Raw genomic sequence first — 27,866 nt, forward strand, 5'->3', positions numbered from 1 at the left:
TTGTATTTTATTTAGAAAATCCTGTTACTTCTAGGGACCTTTAGGGGACCTTTATCAGAGCTCCTGATCACTATCATAATTCCATTGCATTGTAAAACTAAACATTTAACGTTAGCAGTTATGAGGACAATACTGTTTGTTACAATATTTGACCAGGATCACCTAAATGGGCGCCAAGGAAGATTTCGATCGGACGGGAGTTCACCAGGAGCACCTGAAGGCAGCATCATATCTGATGCAGTTGCTGTACCAGCACAGTTAGTTAGGGGGCGACAATCTTCGAATCCTGTTTCCCGTTAGCTCATCAAGCTGCAATATTCAAGTCTTGACATTGCGAAGATGGGCGCTGTTATGGTCTAGTCCAGATTACATAGCACAAACAACTACGAGTTTCAGAGCTCTGTTATGACAACATTTCCAGTCCGTTCAGGTAAATGGAAAAAACATGGTTAACTTTACTTAGCTTGGTAGCGAGCAAACGTTAGCGTCTTTGCAAAGTTGTGTAGCTAGTAAAATGACAGCCAGCTCAGCTAATGTCAACGAACGGGCTAGCGCACCTAAAATTAGCTAAGCTAGCTAGCAACGTCGGTTCAACTACAACGTAGTTGGAGATAACTAACTGATAAGTTAGCGCATAGAACCGCCGGCATTTCTTAACTACAGCATTTTGTCTTATCAAGAGTGACAGTCATATAACACAGAAGCCAACCAGCATCTAACTTCAGCTTATGTCATTAGCAAGATGAGGAATATGTTTTGATGTCAATGCTAGCTAGCTAACGTTAGCAAGCTAATCATTTTCAGAACCGTTTCCTGTTTGTGATTCCTCGGGTTGTTACCTTATTATTAGCTATACATCCATGGTTGTTACCGACCGAGATGGTCCTTGACTTAGTTTAAGCTTACAGGGCATTACAGACAGCTAGTATTTAATTTATGTTATTTAATGCCAGCCTTGATACTTTTTGTTATGGAATGACAGAACAAAACGTTAGCATGAACATAATGGTAAACAACCTGGGCTGTGGATGGGTCCTGTTTATTGTCAAACTAACGTAACAGCTAACGTTAACTAGCTACACCAATGGACATTACTTCAGACTCTTTATATTGTTTTGTCATAAAGTTACGCTCTTTATTTCGTTATGCATGCAGTGTACCAAACGACAATGGTTTTAATATATTTAATATTTTCGTTCTATATGTTGTTGCAAATGTATTTAACCTAACGTTAATACGTTTTAATCCTGCATTTTACCTTCACCAAAACACATTAGCTAGCTAAGTAAGATGAGGATAAAGGTAAATCAAGTTAAAGTTATACTACTTGATGAACCTTTGCTAGTTCATCAAGCAGTCAAGATCAAGACGATTATCAAAAGGATTATCGCACCGTAAGAGGAATGTATGTTTCTCTGTCAGCGCGGTTACATGTTGACAGCTTTGGAGAAGTATTCTCACAACAAAGCCACGCCTCTATTGGTGCTACATGTTAGCTAAATAGCCTATTCATAGTTTTCCTAACTTGCCATATGAAGTTAACTTCTGGATTTGTGTGTCTGCAGGTGGAGGCAGGATATGTGAGTAGAGTGCAGTAGACATCAACAGCATGTATTCTGATTGGCGCTCGCTGCAGTTGGTGGTGCAGAGTGACCAGGGCCACCTCAGTGTTCTGCACACCTATCCCACTAGCGTGGGCACGGAGGTGGCAAATGCTGTGGTCAAGCCTTTGGGCACAGCTGTAAGCCCTGTCGCCACAGAGAACATCCTCAAGACAGACAAGGAGGTGAGAAACACTGCTGCACCTTAGGTCTGTGTATGCACTATACAATGTTTGACATATAATTTTAATGCCTTGGTAGTCTGCCAAACTACCAGTTCCATTACCAAAGCTTTGGAGAGCCTGTCAGCTCTACACTTATTCCTATATGACTTAAAGGGGATCTATCAAAAGATAGAGTTTAGACAACACCAGTTACAAGGTCTCTGATAGTGCTATCACTGTGTTTGGTTAAGTAAAAGAAATTCAAGTAAAAATATATATCAAGATATTTATGCATGTGGTGATACTACTTATTAAAAAGCTAGGCTATACAACAAGGTCATGTAAAAACTCAAGGCATCGGATCTTTTCAATTTGAGATTAATCTACTAAAATCAGTTGTTTGAATGTGATGCAAATATTATTTGTGGACACACTGCTTAGTGTCACCACAGCGAATAAAGAAATTATTTTTGCTCTGCACAATCATTGTTTGATATGACATTCTGCAATTTGAGCAGTAATCAACTTTAAGGAACAGTTTCCTACATTGCTTGTGTCGTCGTAAGTATCATATGTAAACTGTTCCTGCACCAACTAGTGGCTATTTAAATATACAGTAGAAGTCAGAATCAAAAATACAATGACTGCTTGGTCTTGCCCACTGCATACAGAGGGGCATCTCTATTTTACATACAGATATCTGTGTCATTACTGTGGCAACCAATGTAGGTATGGTAAAAAAGTAACTACACTGTGCTATTTGCGTCTCTCACTTATTTTTAAATATTGTATTGTGTGTTTCAGTTGGATAAAATGTATTATAAAAAAAATAAAACTCATTTTTTTGAAGACCAAACATTATACCCAATCATTGCAAAGTACAGTACATGGAAATAATATGATGTTTGGAAATGTATAAAAAAAACAAAAAAATCTAATTTAAAAATATGTATAGACTCTGTCTTTCAGTACTTTGTAGAAGCACAATCATCATTAGCTATACATTTCCTCTTGAGTATGTCATATCAGGTTTGCACACCTAGATTTGGGTGGTTTTTCCCTTGCTCGAGCCGCACTCAAGCTTTTCTGCGTTTCCGTTTATCATGCATCTAGCTAGGCTGCTGGACAACTTTGGTACAAAGACCAGTGCTCTGTTGGATTTGTGCCTTGTGTCACGAGTTTGCATTCACCGTGGAGCATGATTTATTCAAGTACCTCTCTGTATTTGGGTTCCCTTAATCCTTACCAGTTTCCCAGTTCCTGTCATTAAAATCATGGCATGATGCTACCACTGCCATGTTTCACTGTGGGGATGATAGTATGTTTGTACACCCTGATTTTGCCCAGATGTAATGCTTGACATCAAAGCTAAAGAGTTAATTTTTTTTGTCTCATGAGACCAGAGTCCTTTTTTTCCCCCTCATGTTCTCAAAGTCCATTTAAAGGCCATTAGGCAAATCGCAGTTTTGCTGTCATTTGTCTTTTTACTCAGGAGTATCTTTGGTGTAGCTGCTCTAGCATATAAAGCATGATAAAGCATGGAGTGCTACAAAGAGAGCTTCTCCTTTCTCTGCAGGAAGTTTAGGCCTGAAACACAAAAGACACTTCCCCCTCCCTTTACTTCACCTACCATGTTATCGAAATTATTTGGGTACCTATGTGTGTATCTTTATTTTCTGTACGTGTTGTGTGTGTGTGGATTATGCAAATAATACTTTTTAAATGGGTATTTTCATATCTTAAAGCCTCTTTAGCACACACTTTTCATATTCAATGATAAAAAGACATTAGTGTGTTTAATAGGGATGTCCTGAGTCCTTCCCTAGGATTGGTAGATTGGTATTGGCTATGATAAAACACTGGAACGTCTACTAATATGCCGCTGTGATCAAGTGAACCGCAGAGCTCACAGCAAGCCAGCAGTTTCAATTAATGATATGACAGCATGCGCCAGGAAGGGATGTGGAGAGGAGCTGTGTTGGGGTCAAAATATTTCAGCAATTTTTCTCAGGTGCACCATACATCTAAAGTACCGCCATGGGCTTGAACTTCACTTCATGCTGAGGATAAAGCTTAGAATAACCTTCCTGCCACACTGACTGTAGAGGGAGGGCTGTTATACAGGCTTTTAATGAAGGTTGACTTTAGGCTAAGTAGCTGTATATGTAGAAAAAAAAATAAAATCTTTGATTGGACTTGTTTTTTGGCAGATACTGATTTGGATCATGGGCCAGAAAACATAATTAATTGGGACATCCCCTGTCTTAACTGTCGTCTTTGATACATTTACACCAATGTTTAAATGTAACATTGACTGGAGAATGATGATCCGGTTTTCATGCATTCATTTGTCTTTTGAATACCCAGCCTATTTTTGATTTAGCAAGAAACTAAATAAAATATGGGTTGGAGAGGCGGTGGATTGTTATTGCCATCATCATATTGCCCTAAACCTTTGGCCTTCCGTGATATGAGACAGTAAACATGATGTGCTTAAATGCTTATGCTCCATCATGACATAGTGCAGACTGACACGAAGCAACAGTATTCTATCAAAAGAATGGCAGCACTTGCAGAATATGGCACTGTTGAAATATGTTTTGGGAGCTGTCATGGTCTCTGTGGCATGTGCAGTGAGATACAGGACTCCTTGACAGCTATATGCTACATAGTGAAATGCTACAAAATAAACTAATAACTCATAACTTAAAAACATTCAAATTGATTTAAACGGTTTGGTTCCTAGGTGAAGTGGACCATGGAGGTGCTGTGTTATGGCCTCACCCTCCCCCTTGAGGGGGACACTGTCAAGCTGTGTGTGGATGTGTACACAGACTGGATGATGGCCCTGGTGTCGCCCAGGGACTCGATGCCTCAGCCTGTGGTCAAGGAGCCCAATATGTACGTCCAAACCATCCTCAAACATCTGTACAACGTCTTTGTACCAAGGTATGTCAGAAATGTTCACAGATGAGCCTTAATCTCTCATTAGCTGTTGTTACATACATTTGTTTTTGCACTATGTTTGTAGCTGTTTGTCACCCTACATATATCTCTGACTACTGATGTCACTTATAACTAAGTGTAATGCTCACACTTTCTCTCCGATTCCTTCGCTCTCTCTGATTTCCTCTCTATCCCCTCATTTCAAACACTCCATCTTTCCCTCTAGGCCTGACCACCACAGTCTGAACCACATCAGGCTTTGCCAGCAGGTTCTGACTGCAGTCCAGAAATTGGCACGAGAGTCTGTTTCCATGGTGAGGGAAACCTGGGAGGTGCTGTTGCTCTTTCTGCTTCGCATCAACGACACATTACTTGCCGCGCCCACAGTTGGAGGTATGCCCCGCCCCGTCCTACGGGACCCTTCTTGCTGTATTTACTTAGTCATGAATGATGATTACTGATATAAATAATCCACTAACATCTTTCAGTTGGGGTGGCAGAGAAACTTGCAGAGAAATTGATGGCAGTGCTGTTTGAGGTGTGGCTACTGGCATGTGCCCGCTGCTTTCCCACGCCACCATATTGGAAGACAGCAAGGGAGATGCTGGCTAACTGGAGACACCACCCTCCTGTTGTAGAACAGTGGAGCAGAGTGGCCTGTGCCCTGACCTCCAGGTTAGAAAGGCAACTCAACTTTGATTTAGTGCTGATAAAGGTTTCATACAGTTTGTCTCTGAGAGTGAATTTGGTTCTTGTTGAGTTGTTTGATAAGTGTTAAGATAATTGGTCACTTGGCCTGTCTAACCTGGTTAACTCCTGTGTCTAGAGAGAGGAGAAGCAAACCTAATTTTAAACTAAGAGTAGTTGCCTCTGAAGTGGGAAATGTATTGATGGTTGTAATAATGACAATAGGAAAATAGGAAAATAATAAAATAATTGCTGTGTTCTCTACTGATGTGTGTGATAAGCTTTACATTCCTGTCTCACTTCTTCAATCCAGGCTCTTGCGTTTTACCCACGGACCATCTTTCCCACCTTTTAAAGTTCCTGATGAAGATGCCAGCCTGATTCCATTAGAGATGGACAATGACTGTGTGGCACAGACGTGGTACCGCTTTCTCCACATGCTTAGGTGCATAAACCCTCATTTTGTAACCTGAAAAAAATCATTCCACATAAAACTAACTAATGGACACAGATGGTTTTTTATGTGTTGTAAAAGACAGAGAAGCTGTAGCACGGAGTGGAACTAATGAAGTATCTCATATCTCCCTCTTACATCAACTATTTCTCCTCTCTAAGTACTCTCAAATCTAAGCTTTTTGCTTAATCCAGAGATCACAGGGGCTAAGAGGATGGGTCCTCGGAATTACTGCAGGGGGGCCACCGTATTATTGTTAATGTTTTTAAAGTAAAACAAAAAAAAAGTAAATGTCTTAACATAAATCCAACATATTATTAGCAAATGTAAATCAACCTATTTGTGAAAATACCTCACTGATGATAGGCTAACTGGCCTATAACTATGGTAGTCACTAAAATGAACAGATACGGTTCATCCTGAGGATTCACTGTTCCACGTGTATGTTAACATTAAAACATGATTTATAAAATCATGCCAACAATTATTGTTTTAATAGCTTAGTATTCTATACATTTTCAAAGGCTTTAGGCCGCCCTACACGTTATTGTAGACCCAGTTTAATATGTAACTTCATTTAATACAATATATGTAGTAGGGGCTTCTGCTCTGTCTCTCCTTCAGTTAAGGGATCTTTGGCTTAAAGAACGTTGAAGACTCCTGGCTTAATCCATAAATCTGCTTGTTTCTCTGTTTTCTATTAGCAACCCAGTGGACCTGAGCAACCCTGCGATAGTGAGCACCACTCCAAAGTTTCAGGAACAGTTTCTTAACTCCAGCACCATCCCTCATGAAGTGGTGCTGCATCCATGTTTGAAACAGCTACCCCAAATCTTCTTCAGGGCCATGCGGGGCATCAGCTGCTTAGTGGATGCCTTCTTAGGTAACTTGACTGCTCATTTTGCAATGCATGATGTTGTTTGTTTTTTTTAGATTTTTGAAATAGGTTGTTCCTACCTCCTAGGCAGCTACCTGCTCCAGTAGGGTAACCTGTTACATTCGACATGCTTTTGGTTTTGTTAAATAATTTTAGCATAGACTGATTTTCAAAGCCTGTCCTGCAGTACATGCAAAAGAGATGTTACTTTGACAAAAAAATGAAAGCATAGTGTTTATTGTGATCTCAAGCAATTTTCAAGTTGACGCAAGTACATTTTCGAAAACACCTATATTGTTTAGAAAAGGGTACGCAGAAATGTGAATTATAGTAATTAGGAAATTTAGTAATTTAGTAGTGAAAATTGTAATATGCTGAGAAAGTCATTTAAACTAATTAACAGCGATTCCAAGCATTCATTTCTTGTAACAGTTTTACTCCTTTCCAGTTGTTATTCTGGGCAGTACTCCTGAGTAAAATCAAGATGGAGGATGTCAGTCAGTAATCCCTGTTGAAACATTTGAATACAAACATGTCAGTGTGATTTTTCTCTTTACGCTGTAGGTGTCTCTGTTGAAAAGAGAGATGTACGGGAGAGGGTGTTCTCTGTTTGTCAAGTGCGGCTCTCTCATGGTACAGACATTAGCTGATGGATCATAAAATGATATGGGCATATGATGGAGTCTATTCATTGGTGGTGATGATATTAACAACTGGGCTTAGTCTTGCCGTAACAAAAATGATTGTTCCAGGCATTCAGATTAACCTACAAGATCTTCAACAAGGGGGGTCTCTTGCGGGTAAAAAAAAAAGTAAATCAAGATGGATAGATAACTATTGCTGATTCGTCTCTAACCATTGTCTTGCATGTCTACGGATGATTATGATCAAGTCTCTGAAGCCATTTTATTTTCTTGTCTCTCTCTCTCTCTCTCTCTCTCTCTCTCTCTCTCTCTCTCTCTCTCTCTCTCTCTCTCTCTCTCTCTCTCATAACATTAGAAACTGTAAAATGGCTTCAAATGATTACATTTAACCAAAACAAGTTCTGTCCACTGGAAAAGTGGAGGGAAAAGATTTATTTCTTGTTTGCTAATCAAAAATCTTTTTACTCCCTGCTTTGGGGGGGAAAAACACTGACTTTCGTCCCCAGCTCATTTTCCCTTCCTGTCGACAGGTATATCACGTCCCAGAGCTGACAGTGCCCCGCCCACCCCAGTCAACAGAATGAGCATGTCTCCGCCCCCCTCCATCACCAACACCACCCCCCCTCACAGCCGCAAGCAACGGCATACAGTGGTCACCAAAACCACAAGCAAGAGTTCAACTGTAAGTTCAAGTGCTACGTTAAAATAAAAAATAGCAAGTGCAGAGTTGGAAAAAGTTGAGGTGTGTATTAATGATTTTGTTATCCTATAACATTGTTTGAAGTTGATCTATAAACAGAGCAGGGCTGCTAGTTTTGTGACACATTTTCGGTGCCTCTGTAAAGCTACACTAGCCGAGACTTTTTCCAAAGAATACAATACACTTGTCCAAATCAGTGTGTGGATCACCTTTCCTGCCATTTGTTTTATCCTTTTTAAGTGAAGAAATCTAAAAAAAATCTTCTTTTTACCTAATCTTTGCTGCGTGTGATCTGTTACTTACTTAGAGCCGTTATTTCGCAATCTGAATTTGAGATGATCATCCGTGGTTTTGTATCATCCCGGCTTGATTACTGCAACTCAGCACCTGTCTCAGAAAGTCGTCCCAGGACCGTCTACAACTGGTCCACAACTCTGCTGCAAGGCTGTTGACCAGGTCCGGCAGCATGTCGCACATCACTCCTGTTTTATCCTTGTTACATTGGCTTCCGATCGAGTTCAGGATCCAATTTTAAATTTCTTGTTCTTACATTTAAAGCATTGCATGGTCAGGCACCTGTTTATATCTCTGACCTGCTTCCATCCGTACACTACTAACAGGTCCCTCAGGTCTTCTAACCAGGGACTACTGGTGGTCCCGTGCACTCGTTTGAAAACTAAAGGTGACCGTTCCTTTGAAGTGGTAGCTCCGACTCTGTGGAGCGCCCTTCCTGTTAACTTACGTTCTGCAGTCTCGGTTGACGCTTTTAAAATGCAGCTGACGACACACTTGTTTCAACTCGCTTTTGTCTCGTGTTTGTAATTTTGGGGTTTTTAGTATTTTAATCTTTTACCTTCATTGGTATTGTATTTGTTGGATCCTACTGTATTTTAACAGATGTTTATTGTGTGAAGCACTTTGTGACTCTGTATCTGTAAAAGGTGCTATATCAAATAAATAATTATTATTAGTATTATTATTATTATTATTATTAGTTACACTAGTCATGTTGTCGACAGCCTAATCAGATATCTTCCTATATCCCTCCCCACCCTGCAGAGCAGTGGTAGTCAACCAACCAAAGCATCCCAGCAGCAGCAGCAGCAGCAGCAGCAAAATTCCTCCTCCCCGACCCTGCTTTCCAGCCCCAACCAGAGCAGTTGGGAGAGTCGGCCCTTGCCGGCCCCAGCGCGGCCAAAGGTCAACAGCATCCTCAATCTGTTCGGCCAGTGGCTGTTCGACGCTGCACTGGTCCATTGTAAGCTCCACAGCGGCCTCAGCCGAGACCCCAGCATGACCGGTAAGAAGTGGGGCGATGGTTAATAGCGTTTCCTTTTTATGCATGGGCAGGTGGGTGTTTCGTTGCTGTTCATAAGTACGTGTTTTTGTGGAGTTATCGGTTTGTTTTTTTTCTTTTTTTTGGTGTCCGTTATTTTTTTACTGTATGTCGTTGGGATATCCTTTTCGTTTTTTCACCTTTTTCTCTGAAACTTCTTTGTGCCTTTCTGTGTGTGGAGGGCTTGGTTAGAAGTGGCCTGGTATGAGATTTCCATCTGATTCTAATCCATTTACATCTACCAACTATATAAACCTAGCTAAACCTGCATATAGACTATAATCATATGTTAAGGACTTCATACAGCCATTTTATTGATAAATCATCGCTAGAGGAGTCAATGACAGCACATAAAATACTTAATAAATTTGGCTCGTCATTGGCTCTCCATTTATTTTTCTCTTTTGGATGTAGTGTTCTGCACGTGTCTACCATGTCTTATTAATGTTAAAGAGTTGTTATGGGTCAAAAGTCATGTATTGAGGAGAACAAAAAAAAAAAAAAAAAACACACACACAATTCATGCCTGATATGAATTGATCCCAAAATATTGGATCTGCTTTGATTTTGTGTCTCTCCACTATTTCTGTTATCTTGCAGCCTCTTTTATCCAAATTCTCCTTTCTTATAAATCTTGTAAGTAGGAACAGCAGCTTTTTTTTCCCTCACTTAATTTGCGTTTCTTGACAAGTCTTCCTGCTTTTTAGTTAAGTTCCTCATGATCATCGCCATTATCGCCATTGTTTTCTGTTCCCACTGCTTGTCATATATAAAAGTTCACCAGCGTTCTCTCAGCGTTTCTCCAAAGGTGATGGGATGGGTTTCACCAACTGACCACTTGTCTCAACCATAACGTTGCCAGTTTGTGACAACGCAACCCTGTTTTAAGTTCTCATTATTATTTTCCCTTGGGTCACACTAATCCTTATTATTTAGTTTCAGACCCCCCAGTTCAGCTTTTATGTTGTTGTTTTTTATCATTTCCCTTTGTATTGTCAGTTCACTTGAGTTTTATTTGACTGGTTTGGTGCCTCAGTGCATGAAGTGAATGTTCTCTACCTTGATTGACAGTCATATAATTGCAACAGTGAGGGAGCTGACACAGGGAGTTTGCCTTGTGATCTTGCAGCTGAAACATTTTATTACTAGCACACTACACTTGGTCATACTTTGTGCCAGTGATAGGTAGAACTTCTATGGCAAACTCTTTGTGTCAGAGTTCCCTTTGTGCTTTTAAATGATGTGAGCGTGTGTTTGCAGTCATTGAGTCTCTTGTTGTGATAGCGATTAAATGTCTGCTTTATGGTGCTTTTTTTCAAATGTTTTAATGTTTCCTTTTTATTGTAGTGTGCATATAGTAGCTACATTTTTATGTCTGCTTGTTATTCATACATGCATGTATACTACTGACCACATTACAACTCAGGGTCCTTTCATTCTCTGTCTCTTTGCACTCTCTACAGCGATAGCCACTCAAGTAGGTCTGGAGCTGAGGAGGAAGGGATCCCAAATGTCCACTGACTCCATGGTGTCCAACCCCATGTTTGACGCCAACGAGTTCCCAGAGAGTTACGAGGCAGGACGAGCTGAGGCCTGCGGGACTCTCTGCCGCATCTACTGTAGCAAGAAAACTGGAGAAGACATTCTGCCTGTTTACCTGTCCAGGTAACTTAGTCAAGTGTTGTAGTTTTTATTTTTTTTTATTTTTTATGAAACTAGCATCAACCTAACTGTGGACATGTGGTTTTAGTCTCATCGAATTTTTAATTTTTTGAACTGCAAAACTATTAAGTATTCCTCTTTCTCTTCCTGGTAGGTTCTACATGGTCCTGATTCAGGGTCTCCAGATCTCTGATTTTATCTGCAGACCAGTTCTGGCTTCTATCATTCTCAACTCTTCATCTCTCTTCTGTACTGACTTAAAGGGAATCAATGTGGTGGTGCCCTACTTCATAGCTGCCCTGGAGACTATTGTACCAGACAGGTTAGACTGGTTTGGGATTGGTTACCGTGTAATTAGCAGCTTGTATTTACTGGATAACATTCTCAGATCACATGATTGTAGGGAGATTTATCTTTAGAGGTTTTAAGAATATTTCTTGAAGCCCATGAGATGTGTTTTTCTCCAACAGGGAGCTGTCCAAATTCAAGATGTATGTTAATCCTACCGACCTGAGGAGAGCCTCTATAAACATCCTGCTTGCCATGCTGTCATTGCCGCATCATTTTGGCAACATCAAATCAGAGGTAACAGCTTTGGTATCTGCATTTATTTTTTTATTTTATTTTACCACTGGGTTTGCAGTGTGAATTGAATCATGTATTGTCATTGCAGCTTATGTGAAATTCTTGTTGAAACATTTCAGTAGTACAGTTCCATAACATAAAGCCACCATACAAGTACGCTGGGTTCTTTACCATGTTGATGTTGTGCTTTAGGTTCTGTTGGAAGGAAAGTTCAATGAGGAGGATGGGTGGCCTCATGACCAGCCTGTGTCTTTCCTGTCCCTGAGGCTACGTCTCGTCAACGTCCTCATAGGAGCACTTCAGACTGAGACTGACACCACCAACACGCAGCTCATCCTGGGTATCTACTGGCTTCTTCACATCTTATTTATCTAATTATTTAAACCATTTTTGGACTGTGTTAAAGTCTGTGTTAAACAATGTATTGTTTAATTATTGAACACCCCTGCTCTCTCAGGTGCAATGCTAAATATTGTTCAAGACTCGGCACTGTTGGAGTCCATAGGTGCACAGACTGAAACAGTAAGACTCACTGCTGTTAACTGATGTTACTGATGAACGATTAACATTTTATAATGCTAGAAGCAGCGTGATTCACTGGACATCAATATTGCTGTGTTTCTGTGGTTGTAGGGAAGTGTAGATGGGAGCCACATGACTGTGAGAAGTCAGAGTCACAGCCGTACTAACAGTGGCATTAGTTTCACCAGCGGGGGAAGCACAGAGGCCACCAGCCCAGACTCTGAGCGTCCTGCCCAGGCCCTGCTTCGAGACTACGGTAAGACACACAGCTTCTCCATATAAACTAATATATACTTGTGCTCGCTGAAATAACACAATGGTGCCAGCTTTGGACGGATTGTGCATAACATGCTGGAACATTATTTCATGTGATCAGTACCTTCTTTCTGATCAATGCAAAACTAATTGAATTTAACACATTTGTTCTTTTATAGCTAACGTGGTTAAAGTGGTATTCAGAGTTAAGAAGCGTTGGGTAAAATGTCTTTGTAGGTGATACCAAAGTTATTTGCTGTGATGCTGTGCTGTTGAACAACAGTTTGGCACTGTTATGTATGAAGTGCCTGCTGATTGCATAATTTTCTCTGATTGATTGGTTGCCTAATCAAAATCATTTCAAAGATGTTGTCTTTTCTTTAGTTGGGCTGAGCAATGTTTGACTAAATTAATGTCTTGGACATTGTGATGTTAGAGGCAATTTCTATTAATAAATAATAGCCGCTCTCATTTAATTTTGCCCACAAGTTTATATCTACTTTCACTGAACACTGGGCTGCTTATCGGTGACTTTGTCCAGCAGGAAATGGGAGGGCGGGTTCCTGTGGGACAGGACGGTTACATTGTGTTGTGAGGCTCCGTACTGGACAGGAAACACAAGACTTCAGAGTAGGCAGAGGTCTGGACACAGTTGTTACATACACTACCCTAGTTTGACTGCTTTGTTGTGGTGGGGGTTGCTAACCCATTCCACCACCACACCAAATTCCATTCTCAAATCTAACACTTTGGAGCTTCTTTTCTTTAAAGTTGCTTAAATGTTTAAAGAAACAGAATATTTATCAGTTACTTCGAAATCCACATGCACCATTCTTCATATACTGTGGTCTACCTCAGCTAAAAACCCAGGATCCCTTAGTACGTTAACGTGAACGTCGTTCACTACTGAGCCGTTTAACCGGTACCAAACGATTATCTTAAACTAAGAGATATAATAATAATAATAATAATAAGAGTGTATTTGTGATTTATGTAATTGTGTATTAAATATTAAGTATTATTTTTAACTCTGGATTTGTATCACATTGGCCTTGTAATTAATTAGTTTAGTCCGGTTTGATTACATCATACCTAAAATTTAATTTTCTTTCTAAGTCAAAACTATATCGCTCAGCCCTATTCCTCAGCAATTTATTTACACTCTATATTTCTGAATTTCTCTAAACATTGTGTGCTGTACTGATTTCAAACTCAATTCTAATGCATGTTTTTAATACCAAGACATAATTAATAACTCTGCATCCAGGACATTTTATCCTGCTGTCCTGCATACCTTAGCTGTTTTGCCTGAATCATGCTTTGCTCTGTTCTTTGCGGTGTTTGGTATTTTGGGGTGTTATATGGTCTAGCTCTTCCAGATACGGCGGCAGGCCTGCTGGTGCGCAGCATTCACCTGGTCACTCAGAGACTCAACTCCCAGTGGAGGCAAGACATGAGCATTTCACTGGCTGCCTTGGAGCTGCTGGCTGGGCTTGCCAAGGTAAAGGTACAATGTCCAAACATTACAGAGACTCAGGGCCAGATGTACTAACACTTTTACGCCCACTTCAGGCGTATTTGTTTCGCAACGTGCGCGTAAAAGCATGGCGAGGTTGCACTGAGGTAAAAGCGCAGACTGCCTGACGCGGGAACTGAAAATGGCAAATTGCACTTTTCCGTGTCATGCATTCACGGGAGGATCAAGGGGAAAGCGGGAGTTTCCCTTAAAGAAATGGGACGAGAAGGGTAAAGTGCGCTTAATTAGGTATTCCGTGGTATGTACAAAAATCGCCCGTGACAGCACGCATCGATTTTGCGGTGAAAATTCTCCACCTCTTAAAAGCAGGTGTAAACCAGCCGCAAGCGGGTTTCCTCGCATATGCCTCCTGGTGAAATGGCAGCAGTAATCCGAGCAAGACGAAGACATAGGTCAAGAATTGAAAAGATTTTTGCCACAAGGATCACACTTTTTCAGTTGAGTGAACACAAAATCATTAAGCGTTACAGATTAAGCAGCCATGCAATATTACAGTTACTGGAAGAAATCAAAGATGACATTGATTCTCCGACTCAGCGTTCACATTCCATTCCAGCAGTTGTTAAACTCCTCGCTACATTACAAATATTGGCATCAGGATCATTTCAAACAGTCATAGCATCAGCAGTGGGAATATTGCAGTCTGCACTCAGCCATATCATAGCACAAGTACTTAACGCTTTGCTACAGCGCAATATACAGTATAGTAGGCGGAGAAAGGCGCTGATTACCCGATAAACTGTAGGTTTGGTAAATACGATGTAAGCTGAAGTATCACAGCGTACGCTTTCTGCAGGTTGGACATGGCGCTGATAACGCTACATTCGCAAATGTACTTAAATCTGGGCCTCAGTGTAACAATCCACAATCGTTACCAGCTGGCCAGGACACGGTGAGACTGTTGTATGTCTTTTACCCATATCTCAACCAGCAGAAGCCATTGCTCTACAACAACAACTCTATCACTTTATAAAACCACAGCTGTTTTGAGCAAAATAGAGGTTTGCAGAAAAACCTCTATTTGAGAAGTTAACTGGTGCACCTGCTATGAGACGTTTCAGTTTCTAAATAAAGTCCCATTAGTTAAATAGACAGTAATTGGCTATACAATGTAAATATCTGACACTGTGAGTGAGAGTGCTGAGGAGCAGAGAAAGAAGAGGCAAAGGTAACATAGAGGTTTCATCAAGATTATTTAAATTACATAAATGCTAGTTCTGTAACTTTAAAACTTTTTATTTAAAACTGCAAATAATCAAGTGTGTTTTAATTGAGTAAAACAACCAATCACTTATGCACCCAAGCCTACAGAAAATGTTCATGTCAAGTGCATGACTTTTTTTTTGTAATCTAGCTCATGTAATACATTTTACTGTATTGTTTTGTACATGTCTTAACCAGGTAAAGGTGGGAGTGGACTCTTCAGACCGTAAACGTGCTGTCAGCTCTATATGTGGGTACATCGTGTACCAGTGTAGCCGTCCTGCTCCTCTTCAGTCCCGAGACCTCCACTCCATGATTGTAGCTGCCTTCCAGTTTCTCTGTGTGTGGCTCACAGAACACCCTGACATGCTGGATGAGAAGGTACGTTTAAAGACTGAACTAAGAGTTCCCTCAGATATTTTATTTGGTTAGAGAGGGCTAGGATTTTGTTTGGTAAAATTCAACTTCTACCAAGAAAATTGCATAACTTTGCCATTTCTCTTAGATACAGCATTTACTCAGAATTTTAAAGGAACATTTTGTTTGTAGTTGTGTGTAAGTCTTAAACTCATTTATGTAAAAAAGAGAAATGTGCACTCGTGCTCTAAGATTCCATCCCCTACCCCTTTTTCTTTTTGGATCAGGATTGTTTGGTAGAGGTGTTGGAGATTGTGGAGCTGGGAATCTCTGGCAGCAAGTCCCGACAGGAACAGGAAGTCCGACATAAAGGGGAGAAGGAGCACAACCCAGCTTCGATGAGGGTTAAGGACGCTGCTGAGGCGACTTTGTCCTGGTGAGATTCCTCAAAGTTTCTACAGTATGGACCTGAAACTACAGTTTGGTGATATAGTTAATATACGATGTAACACTTTCAACATAACAATCTGTACGTACAGGCAAAGCGTATATATTTCTTTTTAAAGTGCTCTTTTGTTTATCTTGTTCTTCACTCAAAACATTTTGCAATACCGTAACCATCACCATTCCATCATCTGTGTCATTGTGACAGCCAGACAGCAGTGTATGACAGCGACACACAGAAGAGCTATGAACCGGGAACTGCAGCAAACGCTAGCTCTTTAGCTGTGACGTCTCCTTCTTATCTACAGGCATAGACACTTATCTTGATTTGCACAATGGTTGTTGACAAGCTAGCAAACAAATATCCATTGTAGAAAAGCACATTTGTACAGCTAATGTTGCTTTGCATGCTGACAATTTTTTTAATTGGAGTTACGTTTACATTTGTTTTGTTTTTTGTTCTTACGTGTTTGCAATTTATTGTCGTATTTATATTAATCCTGTGTGGTCACTGCTGCAAAACCAATTGCCCCTTTGGGGACAAATAAAGTTCTACTTGACTTGAAATAGCCTGCAAACTGACAATATGTCAGTTGGCTAATCAGCTGTAGCAATTAAAGCTTGCCGTGACCCAGATAGCAAGTCACACAATAAACACTATCTATGAAATTAAATGTAACTTTTTTCAGGGCATTGGCTAACTGGTACTCCACAAAATGACAAAAGAGAACCTAGCACAATCATTGCAAGCTTAAAATCTGAACTGCAAGTGTTGTGTTCAGTCAGTTTTGATGCAGAATAGTGTGGTCCTTTTCTTTACTGCTATATTACTCAAACAATACTCAGTGTCAGTCTGTCTGTTGAGAGAGCAGCCACTTCCAGACATGGGTATTTCTGGATATTCTGGATAACAAAGTTGATTAATCAAATCAACAATAAAATGTTGTTAGCCATACATTTGAATATCATATTTACATTATTTTTGACTCCAGAAGGAATTTTGTAATTTGGTTGAAATTTATATCTTAGTTGTTTTTGTTATGTAATTATTCTTTTTTTTTTTTTTTTTACTGCTGATGCAGTGAACCAGTTTTCCCAGATTTTCTGCTAAACCTCCACACAGCATTCATACAACTATTAGGCAGTAAAACGGCCTTGTTCCTATTGACCTTGTTTGCTGTGGTGTTCCCCAGTATCATGCAGGTGTTGGGGGCCTTCCCTTCCCCCAGCGGGCCTGCCTCCACCTGCAGCCTGCTGAACGAAGACACCTTGATCCGGTTTGCCAGACTCAGTGCCACAGGAGCCAGCAACTTCCGCTACTTTGTCCTGGACAACTCGGTCATCCTCGCCATGCTGGAGCAACCTCTCGGCAACGAGCAGAGTCAGTAGCTCATCATCCGTCCTTTGACTTAATACCAGTTTATTGAGATATTAACGATGATTAAGGTGTTACGTAGTTCATTTTTAATGTACAAGTAGAGACCGTATCACCCACCTTGTACCAAGCACTGCGAAAGTAAATTAAATTACCTGCAGGCCATCCTGTTTCTCCATAAATGAGAGCATCTCTGTCCTCACAGACCCTAGTCCATCAGTGACAGTTTTGATCCGAGGGACGGCTGGCAGACATGCCTGGACCATGCAGCTTTTCCACCAGCCCAGAGGAGCTTGGGCCAATCAGAGGGTGAGATCACACTAGTTTACTGCATCATGAAAGACGACAATGTCAAAGCAGTACCACTTCAGAAATGTTATTAAAATGATGTGCTAGAGTCTTGCTTTTGTACAATCTCCCAATCTGTTTAGTTGATAACACAACTATGCTCCGTATCTGTCTACTTCTCTCCCTCTACAGCAGGTGTTTGTTCCCGAGGGCCGTCCAACACCCAACAACGGTGTGGGTATCAAGTACAACGTCAAGCAGAGGCCCTTCCCTGAAGAGGTGGATAAGATACCTCTTGTCAAAGCTGATGTCAGTATTCCTGACTTGGATGACATTGTCAGTAAAGAGGTGAGATTGACATCCTGTTGAACCCTACCACATTATGACTAATCGGCACAAGCCAAAACAAGATGGTTTGTTGTCATGGCTAAAATATAGCCATGCAATAGATGAATTTACTCATATTTGTTATTATACAAATTCAGGTGTGTTGTATGGGCTGGCAGGATGATACGAGAGCTACAAATGCACCGATGAGTAATTACCCCTACGTGAGTTGTTGGATAGATGAAATTCCGCTTGGGTGTCTCTTGGAAAAAAGGGTTAAATCATCTGGTTTGGTGGAAAACACGAGGATCTTAGATGATGTGCGGTTTCTCAATCCAATGCAATACCCTTCAAATAATATGTAGCTTTGAATCCATAACCATAATCTGAAAAATGCCCGCTGAGCAGAATCAACCACTCTCTGACACAATGTTAAGAAAGTGAACATTATAAGCTTTAAGAAGACTGAATTTATTGAAGAGCTGTTGTATTGGATTAGATTGTACAGGTTTTGCTAATAAAATGGTTTCTCCAATTAAATGTTTTAAAGCACTGGTGCACACTACGGACTCTTTTCACATCAACTTCGGAAGCTAACATCTCAGTATTTGGACTGTGGGACATGGTCGTTGTGGGTTAATGCTGGATTTATGCAACCGAGTGCCACTCATTAGCTGAGCCTCTTAAAATTGCCCTATTGCCTTCTTCTTTTCAGCTGGAACTTCAGCATGACAAGCTTCGTATTCTGATGACCAAGCAGATAGAGTATGAGAACGCCTTGGAGCGGCACAGTGAGGAAATCTGGAAGTCCAAGCTTTACCCTGACCCACAGACCGACTGCAAACCCCCTCCACCCGCGCAGGAGTTCCAGACAGCACGCCTCTTCCTCTCCCACTTTGGCTTTCTGTCTCTGGAGGCGCTCAAGGTTGGTAAAGATAATTTGTCTGATCGTGACCAATGAGAAAGTCTCTTGGATTAAAGTTGCAAAAATCATTTTCTAGTCCTTGACCTACTTATACCTAACTTTAATTAGTACTTTTGCATTGTGATTAAGGTATAATATGTATTATGTATTACATTCTGTAGCCTGTTTTCAAAATGTATATTCGTCCAAAGAGGTTGTATGCTAACGTTTGAGTGAATTTAATCATTGTGCCAAATAATGCATCCACCTCCTAAGCGTCCAATCAACTTAACGACATCAAAAAAAATATTGATAAGTGGGTCAGTGACAAATAAGGGTTGGGCAGATGAAAAAATGAAAAAACTTTGAAAAAGATTTTTTGAAGGCATCCTTGAGTTTCGTTAAAATGTATATTTTGTGTTATTGTACATTTTATTTCATTTGAAATAGGATTTTCACCATTTTTTTTAACAAAGGTAGGACCAAATGGACCTAAAATGTTAAGTGGTGTAACCACAAAGGAATGATTAATATTTAATATTTCATCCACTACATTGTTTGTGAGTGCACTCATACAAATATAACTATTACCTATTTCCAAATTTCAGCCAAAAATAGATTTGATTAGGATTACTTCTAAATTTAAATTATATTTGTTATTGCAATATCAAGTGGTAGACGTGCTGGAAACATTTGTTTTCTAAATAATCTTGGACAAATTGTGTAAAAAGTCTGAAAATTGTGTTTCTACAGTGGAGTAGAGTATTACATTTTATCAAACATAAATTTACCTGCACATTATCATTTTTTCAAGAAAAATACTGGTTACCCCATTTGACACAAACCAGTTACACCACCTGACGTGATGCTTGTAAGTGACACTAAACTACTGAACTTGGCATTTAATTTCATTTCAATGACAAATATTTAAATATATTATAACTCATTAGATTAAATTAAACAACTAACATCTTAACAAATTGTGTGTGAACAGTATTTGTGTGTGAGAAAGAGGTAGATAGATGAAAGAGAGAGGGAGAAGCAAGTCTGTTTAGGGTTGTGCATGCCCTTTAACATGTTTACAGGTAAAGAGCTCATATTATGCTTTTTGGGATGTCATAGGTGTACAAAGTGAAAAAGCCCAAAGTCCACCCCAAAGGGACTTACCATCTCCAACAGAAAACACTGTTCACAAATTGCTCCAAACGGCTCTATTGTAGTCCAGCCTTTACTTCAGAGACAAACTTGGTCACTTTGTAACACACGTTATAATGCTCACCTAGCTGCTAGCGTGGCACGCCCTCATACTCTGCTTCTGACTGGCTAGTAGTCCTTACCTAGCTACTGCGCATGTGCGACTCCCAACAAAGATGGAATAGAAGTGAGATCTCATTCTGTAGCTAAAACAGAGAGCTAAACACACAGGGTGAAAATAGGAGCTGCAGCAATGTGCAGTACAATAAAAATATGGTGTTTTTTGAAAATTAAACCATGTTAAACTATTCTGGTACAACCTCTAAATGCAATTATTAACCTGAAAATGAGCATAATATGACCTCTTTAACTTATTCTGGTGCATTTATCGGAATTCAATTTGATAAACTGCATTTTTTCAATGGCATTTTTAATTAAGTAACATTTTATACTTAAATAATCCTTGAATTTTTTAGGTATTTTAAAGTTGCTGTTCTTGTAACACATTAGAGGTTACAGTTCAACTGCCTCATTCTGTGTTATTAAATTGTTAAGAAATTATTGTAAAATTGCAATGGAATGATATGGAAATTTTAATTTAAGGGTAAAACTTTTTTTAAACACTAAGGCCTTGCACTATAATGACTTAGCCTAGCCAAGCTAAATAATCTATCTTAATTAAGTGTTGGATAAATTACCACCACTTTTAAAAAATTCAAACAAAAAACACATACAAATAGTTCTGAATAGTATTAAGTTCATATAACCTCTTGGACCAGTAACTGAACTAGTTATATTTGAAAAGATTGGCCAAAAATTGAGAGGCTTGTAATAGGAGTCAAATGGTGTAACCGGTTACACCATTTGACATTTCAATGTAAAATCAAATTAGTCAGGCATTATAATGGACACATATATCAGCATATGGCCTTGGTGTAAATAATCAAAACACTGTTTTTACACTAAATACAAATATTTATTCAACATAATTTTTTCTATGTTTTTTACTTGGGTCATACCATTTGACATGTGAACCAAAGAACTGAACTTAACCTAAAAATGTCTTATTAACTTATATTTATCAGAGAGTTATTAACCTTGTGATGCAGCAGTTATGCTGATCAGGGTCCTTTTCTCTGATGTAACTTCCTGTCATGTGGTCTTCTTGCTGATTTTAACAAAATGGCACCTTAAATGGTGGTTACACCACTTGACATTTCAGGAAGCTAGCATGACTGACAGGATTCCCTAAATTATTAAAATAAATATCAGCATCATTTTAAAATATATTGGAAATATGTATAATAACCTTTAATTTACGTTAATGCCCAAGTAGTTAATGGGATCTTTTATTAAGAAATTTGACCTTTTTAAGCAAGATAAAAATTTTGGTACAAAGTTTTGACGGTTACACCACTTAGACATTTTTGCCATTAATCGCCAATTATTCTCTTAAAATTAATTAAAACCAAACTCTTTAAAATATGGCCTCTAAAAAAGTAGGTATTAATGTAATTTGTTTGTCTTTTTTTTAAATTAAATGTATTTAAATTTAATTTAACCTTATAGACACAAAAAAATGTGTGTCACGTCATTGACCCAATTATACTGTAATGTATAAAGTATTAATGAGATATAGAGTACATGTATGGTATTGTTATTAATGTAGTTAATGTAGAATGTATGTATATTGGTTTATTATTGATAGGAGCCCAACAACAGCCGTCTACCTCCTCACCTGATTGCTCTGGAGTCATCCTTGCCAGGGTTTTTTGATGACATGAGCTACCTGGACCTGCTTCCCTGCCGACCGTTTGACACAGTCTTTATTTTCTATGTGAGGGCTGGACAGAAAAGCAGCCCTGAGGTAAGGGAACTCACAACAGATTCTGTGAAACAGTATACCGTTTAATGATTGACACGTTTGGCTTGTATTTTAAATGGAATAAAATGGCTTGAATTTAACATACAGATGTTGACCTTAATAGGTGTCGAAAAATCTTTGAATAAGAATGGATGTGTTCTTGTGCTTGGGGTGATTAGATCCTGAGGAATGTGGAGTCATCATCCAGTGTCCAGCCCCACTTCTTGGAGTTCCTGCTGTCCTTGGGCTGGCCTGTGGAAGTGGGACGCCACCCAGGGTGGACGGGACACCTGGATACCAGCTGGTCCCTCAACTCCTGCTCCGACAGCAATGATATACAACAAACAGGTAAGCTAAAAGCTAACTACTGCATTTGATCTGAGGATGATTTTGGACGAATGCAGATCATATGCATCTGTTATTTATCTACATGTTGGGTGTTTTTATTTTTCACTGTAGAGGACGCAGCTACTCCTGAGGACACAGGAGGTTCAGTGTTCAACGGGGAGAAGAAAGTTTTATACTACGCCGATGCTCTAACAGAGATTGCCTTTGTTGTTCCATCTTTAACAGAAAATTCTGGTCAGTTATCACTACCTTAAACACATGTATGAGTTTTTAGATATTGTATATGATGAAAACCCAGTCAGGGATTCAGGGGTGACAGAGTTGCCATTTGTTCTTTGTCGTTTTCCAGAGGAGTCATCAGTGCACAGTGACTCCACAGTGGAGGCCGACACTAACACAGACGTCATGCCTAGTGTACACAAACAACCCAATCTCACACTGGAGCTGTTCCCCAACCATTCTGAAAACCTGGAGTCTGCCAAAAAGGTAAACTTGGCTTATGTTGGTGTATTTGAACTGTATGCAGACAGCACTGATTAGGATTTCTAAATGTTTTATGTAGCGTTTGCTTAAACTCGCCGTGTATTGTGTTATTTCTGCAGCTGAGTCCTTTGGTAAAGACGAAGAGATCATCGACTGGAAAGTCTTTCCCACCGCTGGGTCCTGAGACAAAGGTGTTTGTGGTCTGGGTGGAGCGCTTTGATGATATCGGTAGGCACATCATGTCATGTCATTTGAGATTATAGAAAAATATGTTATCTCTCTCCATAGATTCTATTCTATTTCTTTTTCTAGCATGTTCTCTTGTTCAGTCAGTAAGTTACTCCACACAAAATCTTTTAGGAAGAAGTGTGCAGCCTCTGTAGTCTTAAAAGCTGGCTGTAAAAAGTATGTGACCAGTGGATTGAAGTACATGAATGTCATTGTGTTTGTGTTTTCAGAGAACTTCCCATTGTCTGATCTCTTGGCGGAAACCAGCACGGGCTTGGAAGCTAGCATGAGCAACAGCACTTCCTGCAGGTATTCACAAGTTTAGACTCAAAACACTTTGCGGCCAGTTGAAAATTAGGTGCAAAAATTAAAGAAGAAAAAGAAAAAAATTCTGCAAAACAGCATGTGCTCTCACATGCAAGATAACAAACCGTGCAAAACAGGAAGTACAACATGCAGTGTGTGCAAAAGCAGGCAGAGAAAAAGAACTGTGACAGAGCTGTGACGATGGTTACAAGTGAGAAGTGGCTTAAAGGAAAATTTCGTTTTTGTGAAACCTGAGTCATATGCAAGTTGTTTTGGCCACCCTTTTTAAGGCTGAGATAACATGCTACTCTGCAGCGTCATTGTAAGGACTGTGATAGATTGACATTTCCTGAGGCCACGGATCACAAGCGTCAAACAGATTTAAAATGGCTTGTATTTAACCAAATTAACAATAGCACTTTTGAGAGGGGGTTGTCTGGAGGTGTGAGATATGATACAACATGACAACAGTTTAATTAGTGACCGAACAAATTTTTTCTTGAAAGATAACTGGGTGGTTGGCATTTGTGAAGATTGCTAAATTAACATTTTCTTATTTTCAAAGCAAACTAATAAGCTATTTTGTGCAATTAAAATGCTAAAAATAGCACCAGAGAAGAATTCCAGTCAGGCATGGACCCATTGTCTCTGCCTACATACTTCGTTTTATGTGGCGTGAAAATCTATTGGCATTCACACTGATCTGTCAAGGTACTTGTTACTGGCACTAGAGTATAAATCAGGACGTTATCCATAAATGTGGTGCTTTCATTGTGTTTTGAACTGTGTTTTGTAAAAAATGTTTACAGTAATGAATTGTTGTAGTTTGTTGTAAATCCCCTACATCATCATCCATTGTTTTTCCAATCAATCAATCAATCAATTTGTCACATGAAATAAGATAAAATACAATCCCAGTGTGTGGCCGGGTTGGCTCAGTGGGTAGAGCAGGCACACATACACTGAGAGGTTTATGCCTCGACGCAGAGCTCCAGGGTTCGAATCCCATCTGTGATAATTTCCTGCATGTCTTCCCCCTCTGTCTCCCCTTTCTCACCTAGCTGTCCTGTCAAACATTAAAGGCGGAAAACCCAAAAAAATAATCTTTAAAAAAATATATATATATACATACAATCCCAGTGAAACGTAATCCTTGTCAGATCCTTCAATGTGTGCATTAAAACGCTGTAATAATAATAAATATATGTGTAACTGTTCCTGCTGCAGGTCAGGGTTACTAGAAAAGGACGTTCCTCTGATCTTCATACACCCTCTGAAGACGGGACTCTTCAGGATCCGGCTGCACGGAGCTGTGGGTAAATTTGGCATGGTGAATCCCCTGGTGGACGGCATGGTGGTCAGCCGCAGAGCACTAGGTAATGGCTCATGTGGCTCTCTCTTTGTTTATCCCTCCCTATCATTCCCATATCCTTTTTTTTTCCTCATCAGAAAGAAAAGAGACAACAAGTCTTAGTGCATAACCGCTTTTCCACAGGGAATCTATCAGGATAATTGATGAGTTTACTAATATATTAATATGCACACATATATTCATGGTTGGCATTTGAGTTTCAAATGCATGGAAAATAAACTCTATTTAATCTGTTTATATTGTTTTTTTAATGCATACGTTATGGTTATTATTATTTGTATTCTCAAGATGAACTTGTATCAGCATGCACATAGGCTACACACGCTACAGTCAGTTCAATTAAGAGAAAAAGCAAGTGGAAATGTTTAGCAATACCATAAAATAAATACTTTTAAGCATTTATCTATGTAATACCACTCTTGGCCAACAGATGGCAAAGTTGGAAGCTATGTTTAATGGTTGCTTTGGCTTTACAAAAACATAAATGTACAAGAGTAAATGTTTTTTTTTTTTTTTTCCCTTTACTCAAAGCAGTAAGTAAAATGTTGAAATGTCATTCCCGCCCTAATGTTTTATCTTCACTAAGTTTTATCTCATTTTTAAAGTTCATTAGTTGTTATAAGATTCATCCATTTCATGAAATGCCTTTGTACACTGTCTCCAAACTGTCCTATTTAACTACTCTGGCCTGTGTTTATTTCCCCCTCCCAGGGTTTCTTGTGCGCCAAACGGTCATCAACGTGTGCCGACGGAAGCGTCTGGAAAGTGACTTGTACAACCCGCCTCACGTGAGGCGGAAGCAGAAAATAACTGAGATTGTTCAGCGTTACCGCAACAAGCAACTGGAGCCTGAGTTTTACACCTCGCTGTTCCACGAGGTGGGGGAGGGAAAGCTTCACCTCTAACCCCCCCCCCCTGCCCTGTCCTAACACTGACTCCCAAGCGCACACGACAACACACACACACACACACACACACACACACACACACACACACACACACACACACACACACACACACACACACGCTCTTGTCCTATACTCCTACACCATTTACAACTTTGCGTACACACACACACACACACACACACAGAATCTTTATATTTATACCGTACTGTTTTGTTATTTATATGAATACATATATCAACACTGTCTGCCTTTGACTCTGAGAGCAAAGTGTCAAAAACCATGCCAAGGTGGAAAAAGCTGCATTTCTGTGTGGCAGCCACTCATTGAAGGTTTGAATGGCTATAGTTCAACAGTGACTGTGTCTCCTCATTTAGGTTCATGCTTTGTGGCAAAAGAGTTTCTGCTTGTCATTAACTGCAATACAATAGTTACACTGTTGGCCTTTCTGAAATTGTAAAAAGTTTGTCCTTTAAATCCTGTGATATAATTGAATTTAATGATAGTTTGGTAATACAGAGGTGGATTTTTGCCAAGGAGATAAACATGTAAGCGTTCAAAAAAAAGGCAAGGCAAGTGGCTTCAACAGAACAAAGAAATGATTGACGACATTAATCCATGATCTAATTTTACAACTAATTGTCATCTCAGTGCAGATACCTACTAAAGTCTTCCTCGTGCGAACACACATTCGGCCATCACAGCAGCTGACTGAGCACACAGATATCGCTGTTTATATATTTTTTATTTTCCAGATGATTTTTTTTGGGACTCCTGTGTTGTATTACTGTATGTGGATGTCATTTTTGACACATGCACTGTCTCTGTGCCAGTCTGAAAGTCATCCTATCTCAACACAGCCACTGCACTGTTTGTGTACGTACGCGTGTGTGTGTCTGTGTGCACGTGTGTACACGTACGTGGCCACATGTATGTTTGTTCAGCCAGTCAAATCATTTACACTACAAGGAGTCAATAGTGACCCCTAAAAATTTAAAGAATGATAAATATTCCCGGTCAAGACATAACCCTAGAACTAGTTTACTCCTAATGCTTGGTTTAAGTTTACTGATGAGGGTAGTTGGAGAGCTCCCAGAGTTTGCATTTGATGTTTGCAGGGCTAATATGAAATGATCACAAAGACATTTTTAGGTTTGAAGTATCTGCCTATACCAAACCGAACTATAGCACAGTTGAAGTGTCTTGCTCCTCCAAACAAATCTATGGTGATGTATTCAAAGGCCAAATCACTCAATGTAGCTAACAGCATTATATACAGCTTGAATTTTGGCTGGTCTGAGCTATAATATTTTTTTATTTTAAACCCAAAAAGAAAATCTTTAACTTGTCAGATATATTCGGTTTGGATAACAAATGTGCAGCTTTGCCTTCACACGTTTTAGTAAATTTTTTTTTTTTTGCTTCACTTTATTTTCTCACTTCTGTTTACTCAAACTGTACTTTGGTTTTTAGATTCAAGCCCTCTCACTGTCTGCCTGTAACAATGTGAATTTATTTATCACAGAGATTGAACAGGGCAAACACCTCTAGTTTCTTTGTTGTATTGGAAAGTCTTAATGCACTGAGCACATTTTATGTTTATTTTCTATTCCCTTTGGTTACCTTACATGTCCTTTTGTACTTTTGTGCATTTTGAAAGAAAACCCTGCTGAAGGAAGTTTTATCTTGTGAAATATGAATGAAGAAGAGGCGTCATGGAGTTTTTAACCTATCATGTCTAATTGTGTGACTCACTTTTTATGACGGTGCTTTATGCACATGCCTTTATTTGGAAGGAAAAAACTACATTAAATATGCTTCAGAGAAACTACATACAATCAGTCATACATTGTATCCTATGTTACTCCTCTGATGTTTGATCATATTTAAAGATTTGCCATGTACAGAAGCAGAGGATAATATGTAAATATATGATAGTGTAAGGCATTTACAAGTTGTCTGTTGCATTCCACATCTGAGATGGCGAGAAAAAGTTATGTATGCAATTATGTGTGGGAGCATCATGGGTATTGAATGTAACATGCATCAATTAAAACTATTATTGACATTTTAATTTTTCCCATTGCTAATATTTGACTTTTTGTAAACCCGATGCCTATGAGGAATACAATTTCACTTTTTAATATTTAATTGATAGACTTTGTTTCCCTTCTAGAAGCGATTTAGCCTCTAGATTTAGATCTCAATTGCCTTTAGTGAGTTAGAACAGAAATCACACCTGAATAAAATGCAGACATTTCAGTTATTCTGTTATAAATATTTTTAACACAAACAATG

At 39.4% G+C, this 27,866-nt stretch overlaps 1 protein-coding gene across 7 annotated transcripts; it reads left to right on the top strand.

Moving 5' to 3' along the window:
* The first annotated feature begins 231 nt into the window (after positions 1-231).
* Positions 232-27,642, top strand: LOC114558965 (Ral GTPase activating protein non-catalytic subunit beta). Of its 7 annotated transcripts, none has more exons than XM_028583304.1 (31): positions 232-430; positions 1,566-1,786; positions 4,512-4,714; positions 4,938-5,104; positions 5,200-5,386; positions 5,712-5,843; positions 6,557-6,735; positions 7,904-8,055; positions 9,133-9,373; positions 10,873-11,074; positions 11,226-11,393; positions 11,542-11,656; positions 11,849-11,996; positions 12,114-12,178; positions 12,290-12,434; positions 13,804-13,940; positions 15,372-15,554; positions 15,818-15,966; positions 17,168-17,355; positions 17,555-17,658; positions 17,833-17,985; positions 18,123-18,188; positions 18,680-18,889; positions 21,771-21,929; positions 22,106-22,274; positions 22,386-22,508; positions 22,624-22,760; positions 22,877-22,985; positions 23,216-23,294; positions 24,519-24,667; positions 25,375-27,642. In XM_028583304.1, the coding sequence occupies exons 2-31, from the start codon at positions 1,610-1,612 to the stop codon at positions 25,566-25,568; spliced, it is 4,590 nt and encodes a 1,529-aa protein (XP_028439105.1). In that variant the 5' UTR covers positions 232-430; positions 1,566-1,609; the 3' UTR covers positions 25,569-27,642. The 7 variants fall into 7 exon arrangements, with proteins under 7 accessions (XP_028439105.1, XP_028439104.1, XP_028439106.1 ...); XM_028583303.1 differs by having other exon boundaries at positions 233-430; positions 17,830-17,985; XM_028583305.1 differs by having other exon boundaries at positions 233-430; positions 13,804-13,934; positions 17,830-17,985.
* The last annotated feature ends 224 nt before the right edge of the window (positions 27,643-27,866 follow it).

This window comes from Perca flavescens, chromosome 7 (assembly GCF_004354835.1).
Source record: "Perca flavescens isolate YP-PL-M2 chromosome 7, PFLA_1.0, whole genome shotgun sequence".
In the NCBI taxonomy this organism is placed as follows: domain Eukaryota; kingdom Metazoa; phylum Chordata; class Actinopteri; order Perciformes; family Percidae; genus Perca; species Perca flavescens.